Source organism: Dermacentor variabilis, chromosome 1 (genome assembly GCF_050947875.1).
Source record: "Dermacentor variabilis isolate Ectoservices chromosome 1, ASM5094787v1, whole genome shotgun sequence".
NCBI lineage: Eukaryota > Metazoa > Arthropoda > Arachnida > Ixodida > Ixodidae > Dermacentor > Dermacentor variabilis.
Window position 1 is genome coordinate 179,971,085 of NC_134568.1, and position 18,565 is coordinate 179,989,649.

The 18,565-nt window shown below is 43.4% G+C and overlaps 1 protein-coding gene across 1 annotated transcript in view; it reads left to right on the top strand.

The window, feature by feature from the left end:
• The window catches only part of LOC142588573 (MAM and LDL-receptor class A domain-containing protein 1-like), a 273,168-nt gene that overhangs the window by 96,782 nt on the left and 157,821 nt on the right, over window positions 1-18,565 (top strand). The window contains exons 22-30 of the mRNA XM_075700413.1: window positions 3,461-3,707; window positions 3,934-4,083; window positions 10,065-10,286; window positions 10,717-10,746; window positions 11,509-11,649; window positions 12,691-12,829; window positions 14,999-15,119; window positions 15,294-15,375; window positions 17,786-17,911. Of these exons, the coding sequence (XP_075556528.1) occupies window positions 3,461-3,707; window positions 3,934-4,083; window positions 10,065-10,286; window positions 10,717-10,746; window positions 11,509-11,649; window positions 12,691-12,829; window positions 14,999-15,119; window positions 15,294-15,375; window positions 17,786-17,911 (1,258 nt within the window). The remainder of the gene's footprint in view (window positions 1-3,460; window positions 3,708-3,933; window positions 4,084-10,064; window positions 10,287-10,716; window positions 10,747-11,508; window positions 11,650-12,690; window positions 12,830-14,998; window positions 15,120-15,293; window positions 15,376-17,785; window positions 17,912-18,565) is intronic.

The window sequence follows — 18,565 nt, forward strand, 5'->3', positions numbered from 1 at the left end:
TCGACACGCACTATCTTCTGACGCCATTCCGTCGTGTAACATTAATGGAACACATTTCTGACAGCGGCAATCTTTAACGATTATTAGGGCCACTTAATAAAGGAGTCATGCGTAGGGTACTTATTGGACGGCTGCAATATTATTTCACAACGTCAAGGAGTTAGTATTAAGGTAATTGTAGAAATGTATGAATGCTAAAAAGACATAGTGTACTTCTTGGACGGGTGCAATATTATTTCACAATGTCAAGGAGTTAATATTAAGGTAATTGTAGAAATGTATGAATGCTAAAAAGACATCCAGATCCAACGTACATGTTCGAATCTGTGTGAAGTGAAACTTTTGTGAGGCGGGTGTATTTTTGTCATCTTGAAGATTTCAGTTAATTTTTAATGTGATTAGCATCTCATTTCAAGGAAAAAGGGGAAAACGAGACAAAAGGCTTTGTGCTTCACAGAGCATCGGTTACCCGTGCATAGTTGGCACAGTGCACAGATTTCTACATCAAACACTATATATATATATATATATATATATATATATATATATATATATATATATATATATATATATGAGATTTATTAACACTGCAAACAAATAAATTGGTGGCGTGATTGTGATTCAGACACAGGAGAAAAACTAATCATTGTATAAAGCTATCAATATCCAAATCATTAATTCTGTATGCATAATGTTTCTCAACACAGGTAACAAGAGAAGCGTTATATTTGCTGTATGCACTGAAAAAATAAACAAGTAATAATTGAAAACAGTTTCATGCACACAAAAAACTAAATGTAGTATTATATATTATTGCAACTAGATCAAATAATTGCTGGCACAATCATTGTGGTATATGTGGAGGAGTCTGATTGAAAGCATTACCTTATGTTTTTCGGATATATTCTACATTCTCTTCAGCAAAGAACTGACATTCTTCAGACGTGTAGCAGACAAATCATATTCTTAATGAAAGTGATAACGGTTAATGATTGTAGGGACTTGATTTAATGTTTGTTTACTATAATTAGTAGGGGTGATGGCGATTTGCTAACGTTTCTGCCGGAAAACATATCTGCTGGATACATTATCTACGCTAGTGGAACATAAACATTTTTTGTAGATATGTTTAAGCAAACAAGAAGCCATATATGATTTGCTTTTGGTATATGGTGGTTCTGAAAAAAAAAAGTGGTGCCATAGGATAAGTCTCGCGGCCTGCCATAAAACCCTCCATGAAACACAAAAGGCGTTTTTGGTGAGAGTATACGTTTCCGAAAATTGCCGGATCCTGTAGTTCCTCATACTAGAATACAGTAAGGTAGCGTAGGGCATACAATCGCATAGTACATGCATAATTTTAACTAGATGGGCAAGAATTTAGACATTTTATAAAAGCAGCCAACACTCTTTCTCAGATGCGTGGCGCGTTTCATGATGTGCCTGTTCCGGCAGAGGTTTTCGTGGAAACAGTCGCCGAGAAATTCGCGGTATGCCTCGCCATAGGTGCGGTCCAGGGGCGATGGATTGACTTCAGAGCCGCGGCACTGCTTCCGCGAACCGGACGGCGGAGGCCCCGACTCGCAGCCAACCCGCTTTTACGCACTCTCCGTACGCTTCCCCACTCCCCCGACGGCTGTAACTCGCCGCCGCCGTCTTGGTGTCGAACCGTGCGTCTCTTTTGACCACACCGCGTGACCTTTGCATGTAGCCACCTGCACAAACAATGCCGGACTCCATTGTCCCCAACCGCGTTTCTTGGCCTGAAAGTATATCATTAGATTTGATGAAATCATACACAGACTATTAGCACCTAACCATCTACGTAACATTATAAAGTAGGTGTTTGCCATTGTCTGTGCACTGCATAAGGAACTGCATGAAAAAAAATGGTTATGTCGTCCGCGACATAACCAATCGAGTCGATTGTGGTATATCAGCGGTATAGGCTTTAAGGAGCAAAAGCCTTAATATTGATCCTTGGGGGACAACGTGTTTCATAACCAATTTGTCAGAGGAGGCCCCATTAACGTGAACATACTGCAGTCGATTACTCATAATAACTTTTTATCACTCATCATAATAATAATATTACTCATAATAACTTTTTATCAATTGCGAGCTGCTATACCGTGCACACCATACCTGCTCAGTTTGTAAAACAACATACCATGATGGACGCAGTCAAAGGCGTTTCTAAAATTTAGGAAGAGACCTAGCGGATATTTTTTCCATTCAGTATATTAAATAATTTTTTCTTTACTGATAGCAGCGCTTGCCCGGTCGACCTAATTTTCACAAATCTATATAGCGAGGGAGTAATAACGTTGTCCTTGCTTCGAAAATTTTCTAGCCGGATATTAATGACACTTTGAAAAGTATTTGTTAGGAACGCTAGAATACAAGTTGGTCGGTAATTTATTAATGTGTTATTTTTTCACCGCCCTTAAATATAGGACATTGGCGTGTTACCCTTGGTTCATCAGAATACATAAGGTTGGAAATGCAGCATATTACCTGACTTAAACAGGCAATCAGGTTTTAGTGGAATAGCCGGAATACCATCATGCCAAGCGGAACATAATTTTTCAACTTAAGAAATGGTTATTTCGATGAGAGTAGTTAAACAAAGTAGTATTGAATTTTGTGGAGTAGAAACTAGGTCCTTAATGCTGTGAGTCGCTCTTACACTACTTCCAGCTGTAGTATAACCTCCAACACTAATGAAAAACTCGTTCAGTTGGGCTACATCAGCGCCAGTCATTTTGTTGTCAGTTGTTTCAACTGCAATAATTTGATCCCTGTTAGGTGTATTTGTTAGGTTATGAATTTTGGGCTATACTTTCCTATTGTCACTTTCTATTTTGGGGAAACGTTCCACAAGCAAAGTGGTTTTACCGATATCTAAGCCGTAGTTTTGTTGATTTATATATTTCTTAAGTTCTGTAAAAAAGGATTCTATCTTGCGTTTGTAAACATTGGTTGTATACACAATTATTTTATGTAGATTCTTGGTCATCCAAGGTTTCCTGAATTTTTCGAGCATATAATTTTTTAAAGGGGGAAACGAAATGTTATAAGACCCATGAAACTACGTAATAAATATGGAATATGGTTAATTTGCACCACATGACGGATATACTTGATCCCAGCGTTGTCCCAAATTCGGCGCACGTTAGAAAACACCAGGTGCTCAAAAATTAATTAGGAGTCTCCCACTACGGCGTTTCTCATGATGATATCGTGGTTTTGGCAAGTAAAACCCCAGTATTAAGAACAAAAAGAGACACAAGAGACAGAGCTTCAAACCGCAGAGGGCAGTGTTAAAATATGCGTAGTTTAAGGCTTTGTAGTGTGTGATTTATGTTGCTTTACTCCATCTTCCAGTTGTACAAAATTGTCAGGCTGGCTGTGCTTGTGTTCTTCTCTTTCCTTCCACGCACTTCTTGCGTGGCTGTAGGTTGTCATTCAAGGCAGCTTACGACGTGCATCAGGCTACAGGAGCTTGCTAGCCTTGGCCGACATCCGCCTAAGTACGCATCCAAGCTCACATGTTGCAAACTGCAACTTCGAGGAAGACCTCTGCGGTTACAGCAGCGTGAGCGGATCGGACCCGGGGTTCCGATGGTTCGTCGGTACCGGCCGCGTGAGGAAGCCTTTGCTGAAGACATTCGTTCCTGCGCTTCCCCTGGTTGGGCTGTCCGAGGGTGAGCTACGGCTTTCGCCAGAGCTTTGAACGGCTGATAGATTGATCTGCAATAATCAAGCTCATTTGGTACGCGGTCGTGCCAACGGCCAACTCTGTCCGTAATGCCTAACTTTGGCGGAGAAATGATGGCAAGCAATAGCGATGGTGTGCAGCGAAAAATGCTCTGTTGTTAAGTGAGGGTACTTTTTTTATTGACAAGAGTGGACATTTTTTTACACCAACAGGACTTGAAGCTTCAAAGACGTTCGCTTACGTCGACACCACGGTGCCGCTTCAGGGCAGCCAAACAAATGCCAGCGCCACACTGAGGAGCCCTGTCTTCCGTGCTGGACAAAACGACACTCTACTCCTACGTTACTTTAGGAATGGAAACAGTAAGTGGCATATAAAGAAATACGTTACGCGTACAAAGTTTCGGTGGACCACTGGTCTGCGAAATTGGGCATATCTATGTGTTCTCGGACTCTTCTCCACGCATACCTTAACTTTACACAATTGTGCTCCTTCTTCTACTGTATTCGGCCTCACTTTCACTCAGGCGCGGAAATTTTATCTTAGACTTTCTTCGGCGTTTCAGGGCACTGGTGGGCTCTTCTCTGTATGAATCAAGAATCATAAACTAGGTATTAGAATTATATTGTTTACGTACGTGCTTTCGTAACGTTTATTTCAAGGCACGGGACGACATAATATAAAAAAATATGCAGTTCGATTGTTATGAACCTTACCGGACTCGATCCGGCCCTTATGAGCCTTATCAGTCGTTATCAACCTTACCGTTATTGATCTGATCCTTATAAACACTTCTCCGTCTTTATCAATGTTATCGAACAGGATCCGATCCTTATAAACCCTTGTAGGTCCTTACTAACCTTATCGTACTTGATCCGATCCTTATCAACCCTTATCGGTCCTCATCAACCTTATCAGAATTGCTCCGATCATTACGCCTTGTCGCTTTTTTGCCCCTGATCCATCCTCGTCGAACCATTATCAACCGTGATGAGGCCCATTTAACCCGTCATCACTTATGATCCTTATCGGCTCATTGACTGCGTATCTCTCCATGTTGCGCGACGTGAAGCGCATCAGCCCTCCGAGATCGGTGGCATTTCGGTCGATGAAGGAATGCCCCAATGGAAGGCGCATCCCGAGACCACGAAACGGATCGGGGATGTGGCGTGTTCGGCATAAAATTTTGGAAAAATCGGAATTTTCCTGATGTCCACAAGGCTGTAAGTCGGCTCTACATGTGGCCCTAGAGATGGATTTTATTGTAGCATCACCGAATCTTTCAATAATGTCTTCATATAAACTGTTCTCCTTTGACATTTGTTTTGTACCACTGGTACAACACATTCAAATGGTTCAGGTATATTCACGTTCTGCACGCGTGGGTGTTTAGCCGAGCAAGGGGATCAAACACTCCAACCTCACTACGCACTTGAGCTGCCTCTTCTCAAAAGACAGACCTCGTTTAGTGAGGCGGCTCGGCATGTGTGTCGATCATGCGACTTCTCCATAATGTGCGTTTGTTTGCCCGATTATTCAACTTTCATTAGACTGCGTAGCATATGTGCATTTGTTTTTCATGTGTGTCTAAATGTAATGCCACTAATTTTCGCAATACACTACTCGTTATTCCACGCAGTGAAGAGAAAAAAAAAGTGGGTGTTTGGCCCAGTAGGTAAGGCACTCGGTATATGAGCGTGCGCTCGTAGGTTCGAAACTCACATCCGCCAACGTTTCGTTGATTTATTTCTATTAATACAACATTTTCTTTATTCAGTGAAAGCGTCACGCGTCGGCGAGGGTCTTCCTCACTGAGTCGACATAGAAATGCTTACGTATTTAACAAGAGAAAGGAAAGCAAGCAGGCAAAACTAGTATACTTCTAGTAGAAGTCTAGCAGGCAAAATTAGTATAAATCAGCAAACCGTCGAGTTCTAACCAAGGCTGCTTTGCACAAGCCAGGGGATGTGGTTTGCGTTGGGTGCTGACAATCGCTGAGGATTTTCCGTTGGGATCATTCTCGTGCCCCGCCCCACAGCGGTGATTCAGTCGCAGTGCCAGCAACATTGGTGCACGTGCAGTGCGGCGCGCTTTCTTTCCCGCCATCGGGGTTTGCGACTCGCTGCACGCGCGTCTGCGGAATGCGCCGCTTCCTGAAGCAAACGCGTAAGAAAAAAAAAACAATGCCAGGACTAAAAGTGGACTCGACAAAGGCGGGCCCCTTAACTGCACATCTATTGGATATGCTACTTGCTAATAAATGACACTGGAGACAGCGCGTGTCTGCTGCTGCATGCAGTCCAAATGCTTTCTCAGATTCCGGATACCTCTATACGTATGGATGAGTCGGGGGCACATAATCGCTAGTGCAGTTACTGAGCTCAGGGAATCACATACTCACTGAAATGTAACGATTTTATGACGCGAAGAGGAGCTGCTGGCGCCGCGTAGCGGGCGTATACCGAATAGTAACAGGAAACCCGGATCACCGAAAGAAAGTTTTCGAATGAATTAAAATGATTTGGAGCGTATATGGCAGGTACTGTGAAGTCAAGAACGGCACAATATTGACATCCTTGAAAATGGAAGTGCGCAATCAGCGCATTCTACCAGTAGTAACCTATTGCGCTGAACCTTTGAGGATAATAAATAAACCTGAGAGTAAAATAAGGACCAGGCAACGAACGATGGAAAGGAAATTATAGGTGCAACGCTGCACTGCGCTGTGTAAGGTCACATCAATAGTGCATTTATCTCACTCCTCTTTAAGGATGAAGAAATAAAGTAGATTCAGAAGACGCTATAATGCCGACAGTGCACGTCGGCCCAAAACTGAATTACTTGAAGTATAGAGTGCACCTACATGACGGTCCTGCATATTTCCAGCGATCAGGCTGAGTGATAAACATCAGTGCTTTAAGCCTGTCAGCTAAGCTTGTACTTATTTGTTATTTTTCTTGAATTACGTAGTTACTTTTAACGGCATAAGAAAAAGCAATCCTGTACGGAACGCTGACAAGGCACACGTGGCCTAACAGTCGTTATTATCACGCAAAAAAAGGCGAACTAAAATAACATTTCTTGACCTGCTTTATATTTTCAACCCCTACCTCTCACGTAAAGCCCTGCTATGGAGCATTTGAGATTGTATAAATAAATAAATAAATAACTAAATAAATAAATAAATATAGCTGGCACATGGCCTAACAGATGTTTGCGAAGGAATTCCACTTTATACCTTCAAGAAACCACTCCCCGTTAAATACAATACGGTAGTTATTAACGATAGCGCTGACACGATGGAATATCCACCTCATGCAAGCTGAGACTTTCGATTCGTGTTTTCAACGATAAAATGCGCGGGCTATATTTCTTATTCTCGGGAAGCTTGGCTGCGGGAACTAGCGGGGAACGAAATGAAGAAAAAAATAGTGTCAAAACTAACCCGAGTAGTGCACAGAGTAAGACACGGATGCTATTACGAGACTCATTCCGCTCAGAGGGCCCTCAAATCAAAAACACAGGGCAGCGCTCGTCCTGTGTTCCTCCCTTGTCCATGCTTATATTGCGCTGTTTTCACCCATAGATTCGTAACAACTAGCTCACATTCATACCCTTTGATGTAATAACATCCCCATGAGCAACAAAAGGAAACGTCACAAGTAAGTGCAGAAAAAAAAAAAAAGACAACTACGACCCGTTACACTCTGGGAAAACTGTTTGAACCGCGGAGCTGGTCTTTCCGTTTTCATGGAGTGGAACACTGGCCGTAGCTTTTTAAATTTTGCGTTGTGTCTCATTCGTTATCGGGGCGTTCCGTTTGCGTTGCTTGGTCTTGTCTCGCCAGTGCAGCTTGTGTTGCCGAGTGTTGCGCGGGACTCCGTTGTCGCCGCTTACACCTCGTGAGCACGGCTTTGTCATCGCTGTGGTATACAGCGAGCGGCGCACCTATCGGCTACTGGTCAGTCACGTTCGCGAAGACCAAGTCAACGCAGGCGCCCCTAATGGCCGTTGGCTGCTTGCCCCACGCATTGCTAAAACATGTTAATCCAAACTTCGCACGCATGTACAGGGTGGTCCTTTATGAAAGGGCACACGCGAGCGCGTGGCCCGTGCTCTGCGGAGGCTGCTTAGAGCGCCAGCACGTGGCAGCAAGGAGAAGCAAGTCTGCTTGTGGCGTCACCTGTTGACGGCCAGAACAACCAGGCATGACCGATAGGCAAGCGCCTGCTAGAATTAGCTGGACCCCCCCCTATCCTCGCATGACTGTTGGGCAAGGAGGGGGCCTGCAGCGCAGCGACTGCTGCTAGCAAACCGCGTTGGATACGCAAGTGCACTGGAAACGTGGAAGCGTCAATAAACGCCCGGTACATATTAGGCACCCTGTCTTGGCGCTCTTTGGCCATACCTGGCCCTTGCGCCACTAAACAACACACATTCATTCATTATTAGGCACTCCTGGAGTGCCTTGTATTAATGCGTAAGCAGTCTAGGACTTCTTCCCTCGGAACTTTGTCAATCCGTCCGCCCGTCCAGTTTTTCTGTCTGTAACACGTGACACGATACACTGCATGTATAGAATTACATGAGATCCTATGGAGCTGTATATGAGCATGCCTTATAACTACGTATGACTGATGAGATTTATGAGCTTGACTATATATAGTCAGTACTGAGAGGTATAAGGGAAAGTAAGGTTAATAAAGGCTAACAAAATCCGTTAATTGTAACACCGATTAATAGAGGGTAATTAGGAATACTTAGGCTAATTAAACTCAATTTATGTTAATTTTTAGACTGATCAAAAGTTACTAAGGTTAGATCAACGGAGCCTAATCAAGAATGAAGGGTACCTTGAAATTATTTTGACTTAATTAAGCAATCTTAATTACTAATTACACATATAAACGTCGTCGTCATAATTTTACCTAATGTTCATTAATTAAGCAATCAAGCAAACGTCGTCATTATAGAAATAACTAAGCCTGAATAATAAGTAACAAAATAATTACGTTTATTTACCTAAGCGTACGTTTCACTTAATTGCACTTCTCTCCTAAACCGCTCCAAATCAGCTGACGTTTATTCATGGTATGGGGGAGGGGTAGCCAGGGCTCCGTATTGCAAAAAAGTACGCAGCAACTCCACTGGAGTTATTAAAGTGTGCATAAGCCTACCCCCAAATTTAAGTGCCCACCCCCAAATTTCACCTTGACCCACTACCAAATAAGAGTTGGCCCACGCACAAATTTCAAGTTGGCCTATCCCCAAATTTATGTTGGCTTACATCCAAATTTCAAGTTGGCCCACCCCTACTGTAGGCTTCCCCGTGGATTTTCTGTGGACCCTATGTATCTGTATTGTTATTCTCTCTAATAAATATATTTTTTTTCAAGTGTTCCTCATCGCCTATAAAGCTACCAATCATCTACATTTACACTATTATAATGATTAAAGGTCTTAACTTCGCGCATTGCGCCTTTTTGTGCGGATACAAGGCATTACACTTTTCGCGTGGTGGACAGATCTTGCTGCGGTACTCGCCGAAGAATGTTTACGCATTAAAATGTACTGGGAGTGCCAGTTAACTAGCGGGATATGTTGGTCCTTCCACGTTTCCAATGTGCTAGCATACGGAGTGCGGTTTGCTAGCAGCAGACGCTGCATTTAAGGCCCCGTCTGTTGCACATTCGCCTGGCGTGGGAGGCAGTCCATAGCCGCTTGCCTATCAGCCGTGTTTGCGTATTCTGGCCGCCCGTAGATGACGCTACAAGAGGACGTGCTTCCCCTTGTTGCCTGTTGCTGGCGCTCTAAGCAGCCTCCGCAGAGCACAGGCCACGCGCTCGCGTGTTCCCTTTCATAAAGGACCGCCCTGTACTGTACAATCTAGTTCTCCCTTAAAATGTTGCTGTTGAGATCCCCGACAACTACAACAGTGTAGCATGCGACGGCGGGCCCGTTCCCGCACTAGATCTCGCTGGCGCTCACGTTCTCGAAGAACAAATGCGGAGCAAGAACTGATTCCTTTTGTTTATAGCCCACCGAGCCTCTCACTGACCTACTTTTCGCAAACGCTCATTGGCTGCCTGACTCACTCACACCTTCTCGGCTCGGCGCGGCTGTCTGCCTTCCTCTCGCCCCCTCGGCGCCGTGCTGCCGCCCGTCTCACTCTCGCCCCTTTCGCTCTCAGGTCACGTGGCCAGCGTGACGCCAAGCAGCACGACGGCACAGGGTTGACCAAGAACAGCTCCCCTGTTAAAAAAAATGAGGGGGTTGGGGCTCCACAAACTTGTTTATCTTGTGTAGCATACACGCCGTACTGAATAATATCTGTTTTTTGCAGGTACGGAGTCGTTCATGGTGTACCAATCCGTCTGGAACAATGGAGACCAAACGAGCAAGTGGGTGCAGCTGGGCTCTTTCCACGATGGCGATGACTGGCAGGACTTTGAAGTGCCCCTTGTTGCTGCAGCCGAGTCCCAGATACACGTCGTGATCACTCGGTCCAATCAACAGACTGGTTTCGCAGCTATTGCCAGCATCAGCGTGGGTCACCCAAGAGCAGGTAGGAGCATTAAAGAAGTCGGCACTAAGTGTCGTAACAGACATGGGCATTCTCGGCTTACTGTTTCGTTGGTTCACTGCGTTTGACTCGGCATCTAAGATGTAAGTCATCCTTGACGTTTTCTGCACGCCTGTTGTCGCGACAACGAGCACTGGTGCATTTGCTGGAATCTCTTTATGCATTCTTTCGCGCAGCCAAGCTGTCGTATGGATTGATGTATATCTAAGAAAATGTTAAGGGCTCATTCTTTGAGCACATTTTCTTTTGTGCCCTACGTTTTTTTTGCGTCCCTAAACCACAGCCGCCCTGTGGATTACGGACGTATTGCAAGATTTCGGTTGATTCCTTGCATTGCGAGCAGAGAAGGTACAAGCGACAAAGCGAAGTAGTGATGTGAAGTGGATTAACACTTTTCTTTGTCTCCATGCAGTTGTTCCCGAAGCGCCTTACAAGAAAGTCGGTACGTAACAGTACTTTTCTGCCATCCTGTGACTCGGGCTATTTTGTATACGAAAGCATTAAAGGGCATCTTCAGATGACATGAACTTACTTGTGTTTGCAAGAACCCTTTTTTCATCGATCTTAGAATTCACTGTTGTGTTCGAGTTCTGATGTACAAATACCTAGCTTTATTGTTCGGCTTTAAATGATATGCCAAAGTCGCCTACGCGCTTAACCCTGTGAAGGTTCAATGGTATTTGGAATCGCCTAGTTTTACCCTTTTTATTAACTGTTGTGATCTTTATATCTGATAATAATGATATCAGTTTGCAAACGCTGGTGTTTTTTTGCGATAAACTTGTTCTGTCACATGGAACAGCACTAGTCATCTATTTTTACAATAGGGAATTTTTGTTTTTCTATACTGTCGCTTCAGGCTGAGAAACAGAAATATCTGGAACGTCGGAAAAACTGACATGTACCACATTAGCCAATGCGTTTAAATAATAATAATAAAAAACAGTCCTTTCTCCGGACTGGTCATTGTACCTTAATCGTTGTGACGCAGACATCCAAGCAGCTCGAAATTTGTATGTCCCTAGGACTGCGGTAGGTTAACGATTAGAGGACTTGGTTTGAATTCAAGCAATTTTCGGGGGAGGGGAGAGCTAGTCGAACTTCGTGCAGAATATAGCCATAATACGACTGGAATTGAAGTAATAGAATCAAACAGAAAGCTAGCAAGTAACGGCCAGTTTGCGATGGATTCTTCTTTCCACAGGCTGTGATTTCGAGAACGCCACTTACTGTAACTGGAAACCGGAAAGAACAAGCGGAAGCAACCTTGAATGGAAACTGAACGATCCAAAAAACCGTGTCCCAGTCTTTCCCAATTTTGACCACACAACAGGGAGCTACAAAGGTAATAGCTCACGCCTGTACCAAATAGACTTTAATAGTTTTAACGTGTTTCAGTCACTTGAATTATGAAAGACGCTGATAAGTAAATTTCTGCTTTTTCAAACACGGTATATTACATTACAGTCAGGATTGATGGATCGTATTGATAACGTCGTGTAGCGTCGTTATCAATACGATCCATCATGTTTGATAAAGGTTTGAACTGATTTCCGCGTATTGTGTGTCATTATTAAAAGGGGTAAGACGTATAGCATGATAACCAATAGTGTTGTCATTTCTTTGAAAAACTTTGACCAGATGCAAAGCCGCCACATATTGACTGGTCGAATCAATAAGAGTAAAGTTGGTAATTTAGCTACTCTTCAACTTTTCCCTGGCTTCTCGTGTGCGATAATTATTGAATTTTTAAATTTTATATTTCAGGCTCCCAGCTTACCTGTGTATCAGAAGTACAGGCACAGAGTAGATTGAGTAAGGACTGAGAAAGGAACTAGGAGGGGGGGGGGCAGTTTTCCAGGACACTGTTATGTTGATATCGGTTGCGCATTTTACTGCAAACAGCAGTTCTGAGCTAGGAAATAGGCTATCTGTATTGGTCCGCTGCTTACGATTTTGTTCAAGAACGGCACGCCGTTACGTCAAACGTATAACCAAGCATATCTGTAAAAAAATGTAGATTGCGTTACGGCCCGTTTGCGCAACCGAACAGACGATTTTTAAAAATTGATTCCCACATCGAAAAATGTCTAGAATGAGAAAAATAAGTGTCGTGAAATTAGTTTTGTGTAGAGCGAAGGGGGACTGTTTACGTGCATGGGATACAGAAAAATATTCTGCAGCATGACTATAGCGAATTAGTTCGGATGTAATGACTCCAAGGGATTTACGTCTGATATAATCTATATTTAAAACATTACTTAGCAAATGAAGAGAAAAGTATCTAGAAATATCGTTTGAAGGAGTCTTTTGTATAATAGTTGTTTACAAGTAACTGAGTGAAGGAAATCAGGGTTGCCAAGGCGTCATGTTTTTTTTTCAATAGGGCACTACGTATACGTAGAAAGGAACAAGAGCTCTGACGTAGCATCTGCACAGCTCAAAGGTCCTACAGTGTCGACAGACTTGCTCAAGTCAATGTGCTTCTCTTTCTGGTACTTCTTGCTGGTGGACGGGAATAGCAGGCAAGCTTCTTTGTTTCTCGGTTTCAAATTTGAGATGTGTCTTGTACTTGTCCTCGTGGAAGGTTATGTGAAAGCTCATATTTTGTACATGTATAATTTTTATTGGAAGCGCGCTCCACTTACCAAAAGAAACATGGTGACACAGCAAAGAAGAACCGACGCAATGAAGCACTGTTGTCTTCTTGGTTCACTCCATGCCCCATGGTCGCGTTCTTTGTTCTCAATAAGTTATGTACCAACGTGCCCACGTAAGCATAGTACTGAAATTATTCGAAACTGAAGTAATGGCTCAAATATAATTTGATCCAACGGTTCATATAAATTTTACGTCTGCATAAATCAATGATTAACGCTTATCATTCAAGAGAGCTGTTTGTCAGTTGGCTAATAACGCCTTCGTTATCATTATTGTTCAGCATCTGTTCTTTAAAAGCGCTCCAGCGTACGAACTAGTTTATTAATACTTGGATTGGTGTAGCTCTTGAATGCAGGAATTCCATGATGTCTGTAACGAATAAATACGAATGACAAGTATCAGCGTTGTACTAGGTATGCAGCTCAAAAGCCCATTTTTGAGCAAGTGCAAACCTCGAAGCGGCACTGTGAATGCTCCCGACATCCCTATAACGTCGGTCAGATATCGCATCTGGTGTTTTTATGCCCACGGCAGCGACATATGCTTAAAACAGGGGCGCCATAACTTAATGATGCTCCAAACTTTTCGCTTCCAATTCTGCAATCAGCCCTCCACGGTTGGTGGAAACATTTTCGGGCCACCCCTACATTGCTTGTCTCAAGCGACGTCACGAAAACCGCGAAAACACCTCATCTGATAATATACGATAAATACACACTGATTAAACATGAGTAATTATTTCTTTACACATATTACACATACAATTATTTCTGATTCGACGCCTTTTTCGGCATTAGCGCTCTGCTATAGGTGAAAAGTTTTCAGGCCGCGTCCACTTCGCCTGTCTGTCACGCGACGTCACAAAACCGCAAGAACTCACTGTGCTAAAGTGACATGTACGCGTTAAAGATGCTAATATGCAGAACAAAACTGAGTTTTTTTTTCTGAATAGCCGGAACCTATTCTTTTCTATTCGGAAGGAATATAAGATGGCTGCCCGCCGATAACTATGGCACTGGCTTCTAAAATCTGCCGAGGAGCATGGATTTATTTGCGCGTAATAATTTTTTTTGATTGGCAGTATAACGTTATCGAGCCCTTTCAGAACGTATACGAGAACGCTCGGCCAATTCTTATTTGCTGAGGATCCGTTTTAGCGGCCTTTTTAACCTTCCTTTGCACGCCTCCGCGATTTTTGGCCGGCCACTGCAAGCTGAGTAAAGCGGACTATTCGCAGACGCCAGCACCACCCCCCTTATCTGATTGTCTACTTTCACTGTGCCTGGCTCGATCCCATAGGAACATTCTCCCCTTGAGCGTGCTGTTCACTTCTTGTCAGTCAATTAGATAAGAAAAAATCGCTCAATGTAGGCAATGCTATTCGCTTTGAAAGCGAACAAAAGTGACCTCCTATAAACGAGGAGAGCATTCCGTTGGGCTCTTCAAACAGTGCTGCTGGTTACCGCCTGATGCTGGCGTCGGTGGTTGCGTAAATTTGACGTCAGGAGATTTTAATAAAAGCAGATTGGAATAGTTTTACGTTATAGGGACCCAGGTGTGCGCAACGTACGGCCCGCGGGCTGCGTGTAGTTTACGAGCGAATTATTAGCGACTAGCGGCCGAGTGCTGACTTCTATAGCGTGCTGATGCTGCAATGAGCACATGGCCATATTGTGAGGACAAGGACTATTTTGCTGCCCAACACAGTAAGCGACATAAACAGTTGTCGACGCTACTATCATTAAAAGGAAACGTGTGGGATGTCTTGTTGGGAATAGATAGGAAGGGCGCACGCCCACCGAACGACCCCACACACCGCTATATATATATATATATATATATATATATATATATATATATATAACACTTTATGTTTACCGTTTTTGTTTACCGTGTTTGCGGTCAGGCATGCCGTGGTATTTGGCATCCCTTGAAAGGAGCTATTATTGTTGCTAAGGCTTGTGTTGAAAGCGAGCACATGCAAATACGGATTTCGAAGCACGATGTCAATGTTATAAATATTTTGAACGCAGCTTCAGCGTCTTGCTCTCCTCGGCGTCGGACGTCGCCTGGCGCAGCTCAACACCACGGCTAGTAGCATGGACACACGGCCAAGCACAATTTCAAGAGTTCGCACTGGAAGCAGGCACGCAAGTGAGCAATTTTTGCCCAACTTCTGACGCAATACTCTCAGTAGAAGCACCGTTTAGGGAAGACGAAGTCTAAGCTTAATGTATTTCTTTACCTTCTACAAAGTTCCTTACGCGTGGTCGCTAATTTTTGGTTAGATTTTTAATTAAAAATTGAAATGTCAAAACCCTTTTTCAGATCGTTTTAGAGGCTCGCATTCAAACTGGCTTGGTTGCTTTGGACGACCTGTCTGCCATGCCGGGACCTTGTCCAGCGACGTGTGAGTCCACCATATTGGTTTTTCTTCCCTAACGCTGAAAATGAGAGCAGGTCGAAAATTAAGGTGACGAGAGCTGCTGAAAAAAGTAAGAAAGAATCAGCGCCTGTGTATGTCCTTTCTATGTGTGCGTGTACGTGTCAGATGTAAGTGCGCTGCTTCAGTGTCATGGCTCACGAACTAGCCTATCGGTATCTACAAAGTAAGAAAGAAAATTAGATTGCCTTACATTTTTATAAAATTATGCGCTGAAACCTCAAAATTTACAGGAGCATTACGAACCAGGCACATGAAAAATAACAAACAAGCTTCAGCAAGGGATGAGGCAGGGCTCTGAAATTATTCTTGATGCTCATTTACAATAGAAATAATTGAGCAGGAGATGCTAGATGAGTTTCAGTATCATCGCATTTGTAGAAAATAATATGACCTATACGGGGCTTTCAGAGGCGTGCGAATAAAAAAAAATATCGCGGAAACCTTCTGTTTTGCTGTACGAACTAAAAGGGTATTTGTAAATGGAATGGATTTGTTTTGCGCTATCGCGAATTGCACGAAAGCTTGTTGCACTAATTAAGAAACGTACGACGATTACAATACTCCCTAATGCGAAATTTGGGTGCAGCTACACGGATGTTTTCATTTCACGATGTACTGAGGCAAAGAATTCGAGACCGAAATCACCGCACCGACTGGCAGCGGGCCAGTGCCATCAGCGCCTTCTCAGAGGGATGGGCAGTATGGGGACGCTGGCAGGATGAACGGCATCGGAGCCAGCGGTGCAAGAAGACGACGACGAGCGCGCGAGCACTGGCACGGGCGACGGACGGCGAAAATCGATCCAGGAACGGGCGCCTCAGAGCTGCACTCTAAAAAAGGCAGTGTCGTGTCAGCCGCAATGACCATAAGTGTTTCGATAATTGCCCTAAATTTTGAACAATGTGTGTTACTGCCCAAATCATTTGCTTGCCGATTCGTATCTTATTCATTGCGAAGTTTACAGAAGTTAATACCGAATTACATAATACCGCAATATGGGTACAACAAACGATGTGTAACAGAACAGCTTTACTAATAGAAGCTCATAATTTTAGCTGGGCGTCTGAACATGCTTTCTCCAATGGCCTCTTCATAGTATCTACAACGTTGTGAGAAAGCAGAAAAAAGGACATCAAGTTATAAGGGCAACTAATATGTGATAACTATAGGGGACGTTCTCCAATGCTATTCACAGCGTATTTACAGGAGGTATTCAGAGACTTGGATTGGGAAGAATTGGGGATAAGAGTTAATGGAGAATACCTTAGTAACTTGCGATTCGCTGATGATATTGCCTTGCTTAGTAACTCAGGGGACCAATTGCAACGCATGCTCACTCACCTGGAGAGGCAAAGCAGAAGGGTGGGTCTAAAAATTAATCTTCAGAAAACTAAAGTAATGTTTGACAGTCTCGGTAGAGAACAGCAGTTTACGATAGGTAGCGAGGCACTGGAAGTGGTAAGGGAATACATCTACTTAGGGCAGGTAGTGACCGCGGATCCGCATCTTGATTGAGACTGAAATAATCAGAAGAATGAGAATGGGCTGGGGTGCGTTTGGCAGTAATTCTCAGATCATGAACAGCAGGTTGCCATTATCCTTCAAGAGAAAAGTGCATAACAGCTGTGTCTTACCAGTACTCACGTACGGGGCAGAAACTTGGAGGCTTACAAAAAGGGTTCTACTTAAATTGAGGACAATGCAACGAGCTATGGAAAGAAGAATGATGGGTGTAACGTTAATGGATAAGAAAAGAGCAGATTGGGTGAGGGAACAAACACGTGTTAATGACATCTTAGTTGGAATCAAGAAAAAGAAATGGGCATGGGCAGGACATGTAATGAGGAGGGAAGATAACCGATGGTCATTAAGGGTTACGGACTGGATTCCAAGGGAAGGGAAGCGTAGTAGGGGGAGGCAGAAAGTTAGGTGGGCGGATGAGATTAAGAAGTTTGGAGGGACGACGTGGCCACAATTAGTACATGACCGGGGTAGTTGGAGAAGTATGGGAGAGGCATTTGCCCTGCAGTGGGCGTAACCAGGCTGCTGCTGCTGCTGATGATGATGATAGGGGACGTCACCTTAATAGGCTCAGACACGTGCAACATCATTTGACTGAGAGTATGTGCAGAGCGTAGCATGGCGAGATATTTTTTTATCGTACGGTTGCAATGCTCACTCGAGTAAAAAAAAAATTTTGATGAAGATGTGCATCTGCTCTAAAACAGCATGGAAATCATGTGAGTTCATTATAGGTCACTGAATCATAATTCATTTTTGTGTGCATGAGTCGAGAAGCGTTATATGTTGGTAGAAGAACTGTGCGCAAAGCAGAGAAGTTGTAAGCAATTTTTTGTGGGCATTTCTCTTTCAGCGATGTGCTCGTTCGAAGGAGGCATAGACTGCGGCCTTGAACCAGACTTGAACAACGCACGGGACTGGGCTATCGTAAATGGTTCGAGTTTCGAACTTCGTGACCACAGCACAGACAGTACAGCGGGTATGCCTCAGCTTAAGCTATAAGATCTGCTTCACTGTGAGAATTGAGAAAACTTGAAAGTCGACTGAAGCCCTACGGTTATCGCGTCATAACATAGCAACTAATGCTACGCCTCGACTTATTCAAGGCTTCTAAAAGGCAGGTTTGTTAATGCTTCGCGCAAGTATGTCTGAAATCTCACTTAGGGAGATAGTAAAAATAATCACGCTTGGCTGACACATTTCTTGACATTCACTGCGTCTGCTCTTTTCTGAAGTTGTACTGGGAAGGAATGGAAGGAAGCTTGAAAAATAGTGAACATGCATTTAGTAAAAACAATGGTGTTATAAAAAGAAGTCTCAGAAACTACACAGTATAAATCCCTAAGGTGTCTGAGCATGGTCGTATGTTTTCATGCCGATTGGATTATTCATATGCTCACTAATATGTAGAAGAGCTTATATTGCTATTTAGTAGGAAACATTCACTGAAAAAAAGATATCCGTTCGGTTCCCAGTTTTTTTTTATCGAAGTGAAAATTGTTCGTAGGATTTAAAGTGAGTTCAGAAACATAGGATCCCGTTAGTGCGTCTTTTTCTGCAAACTCAGGATGTGTCTGAACAAAATGCGATAACTTTTGTTGCAGAGATACACAGTGAACATGAAAACAAACAA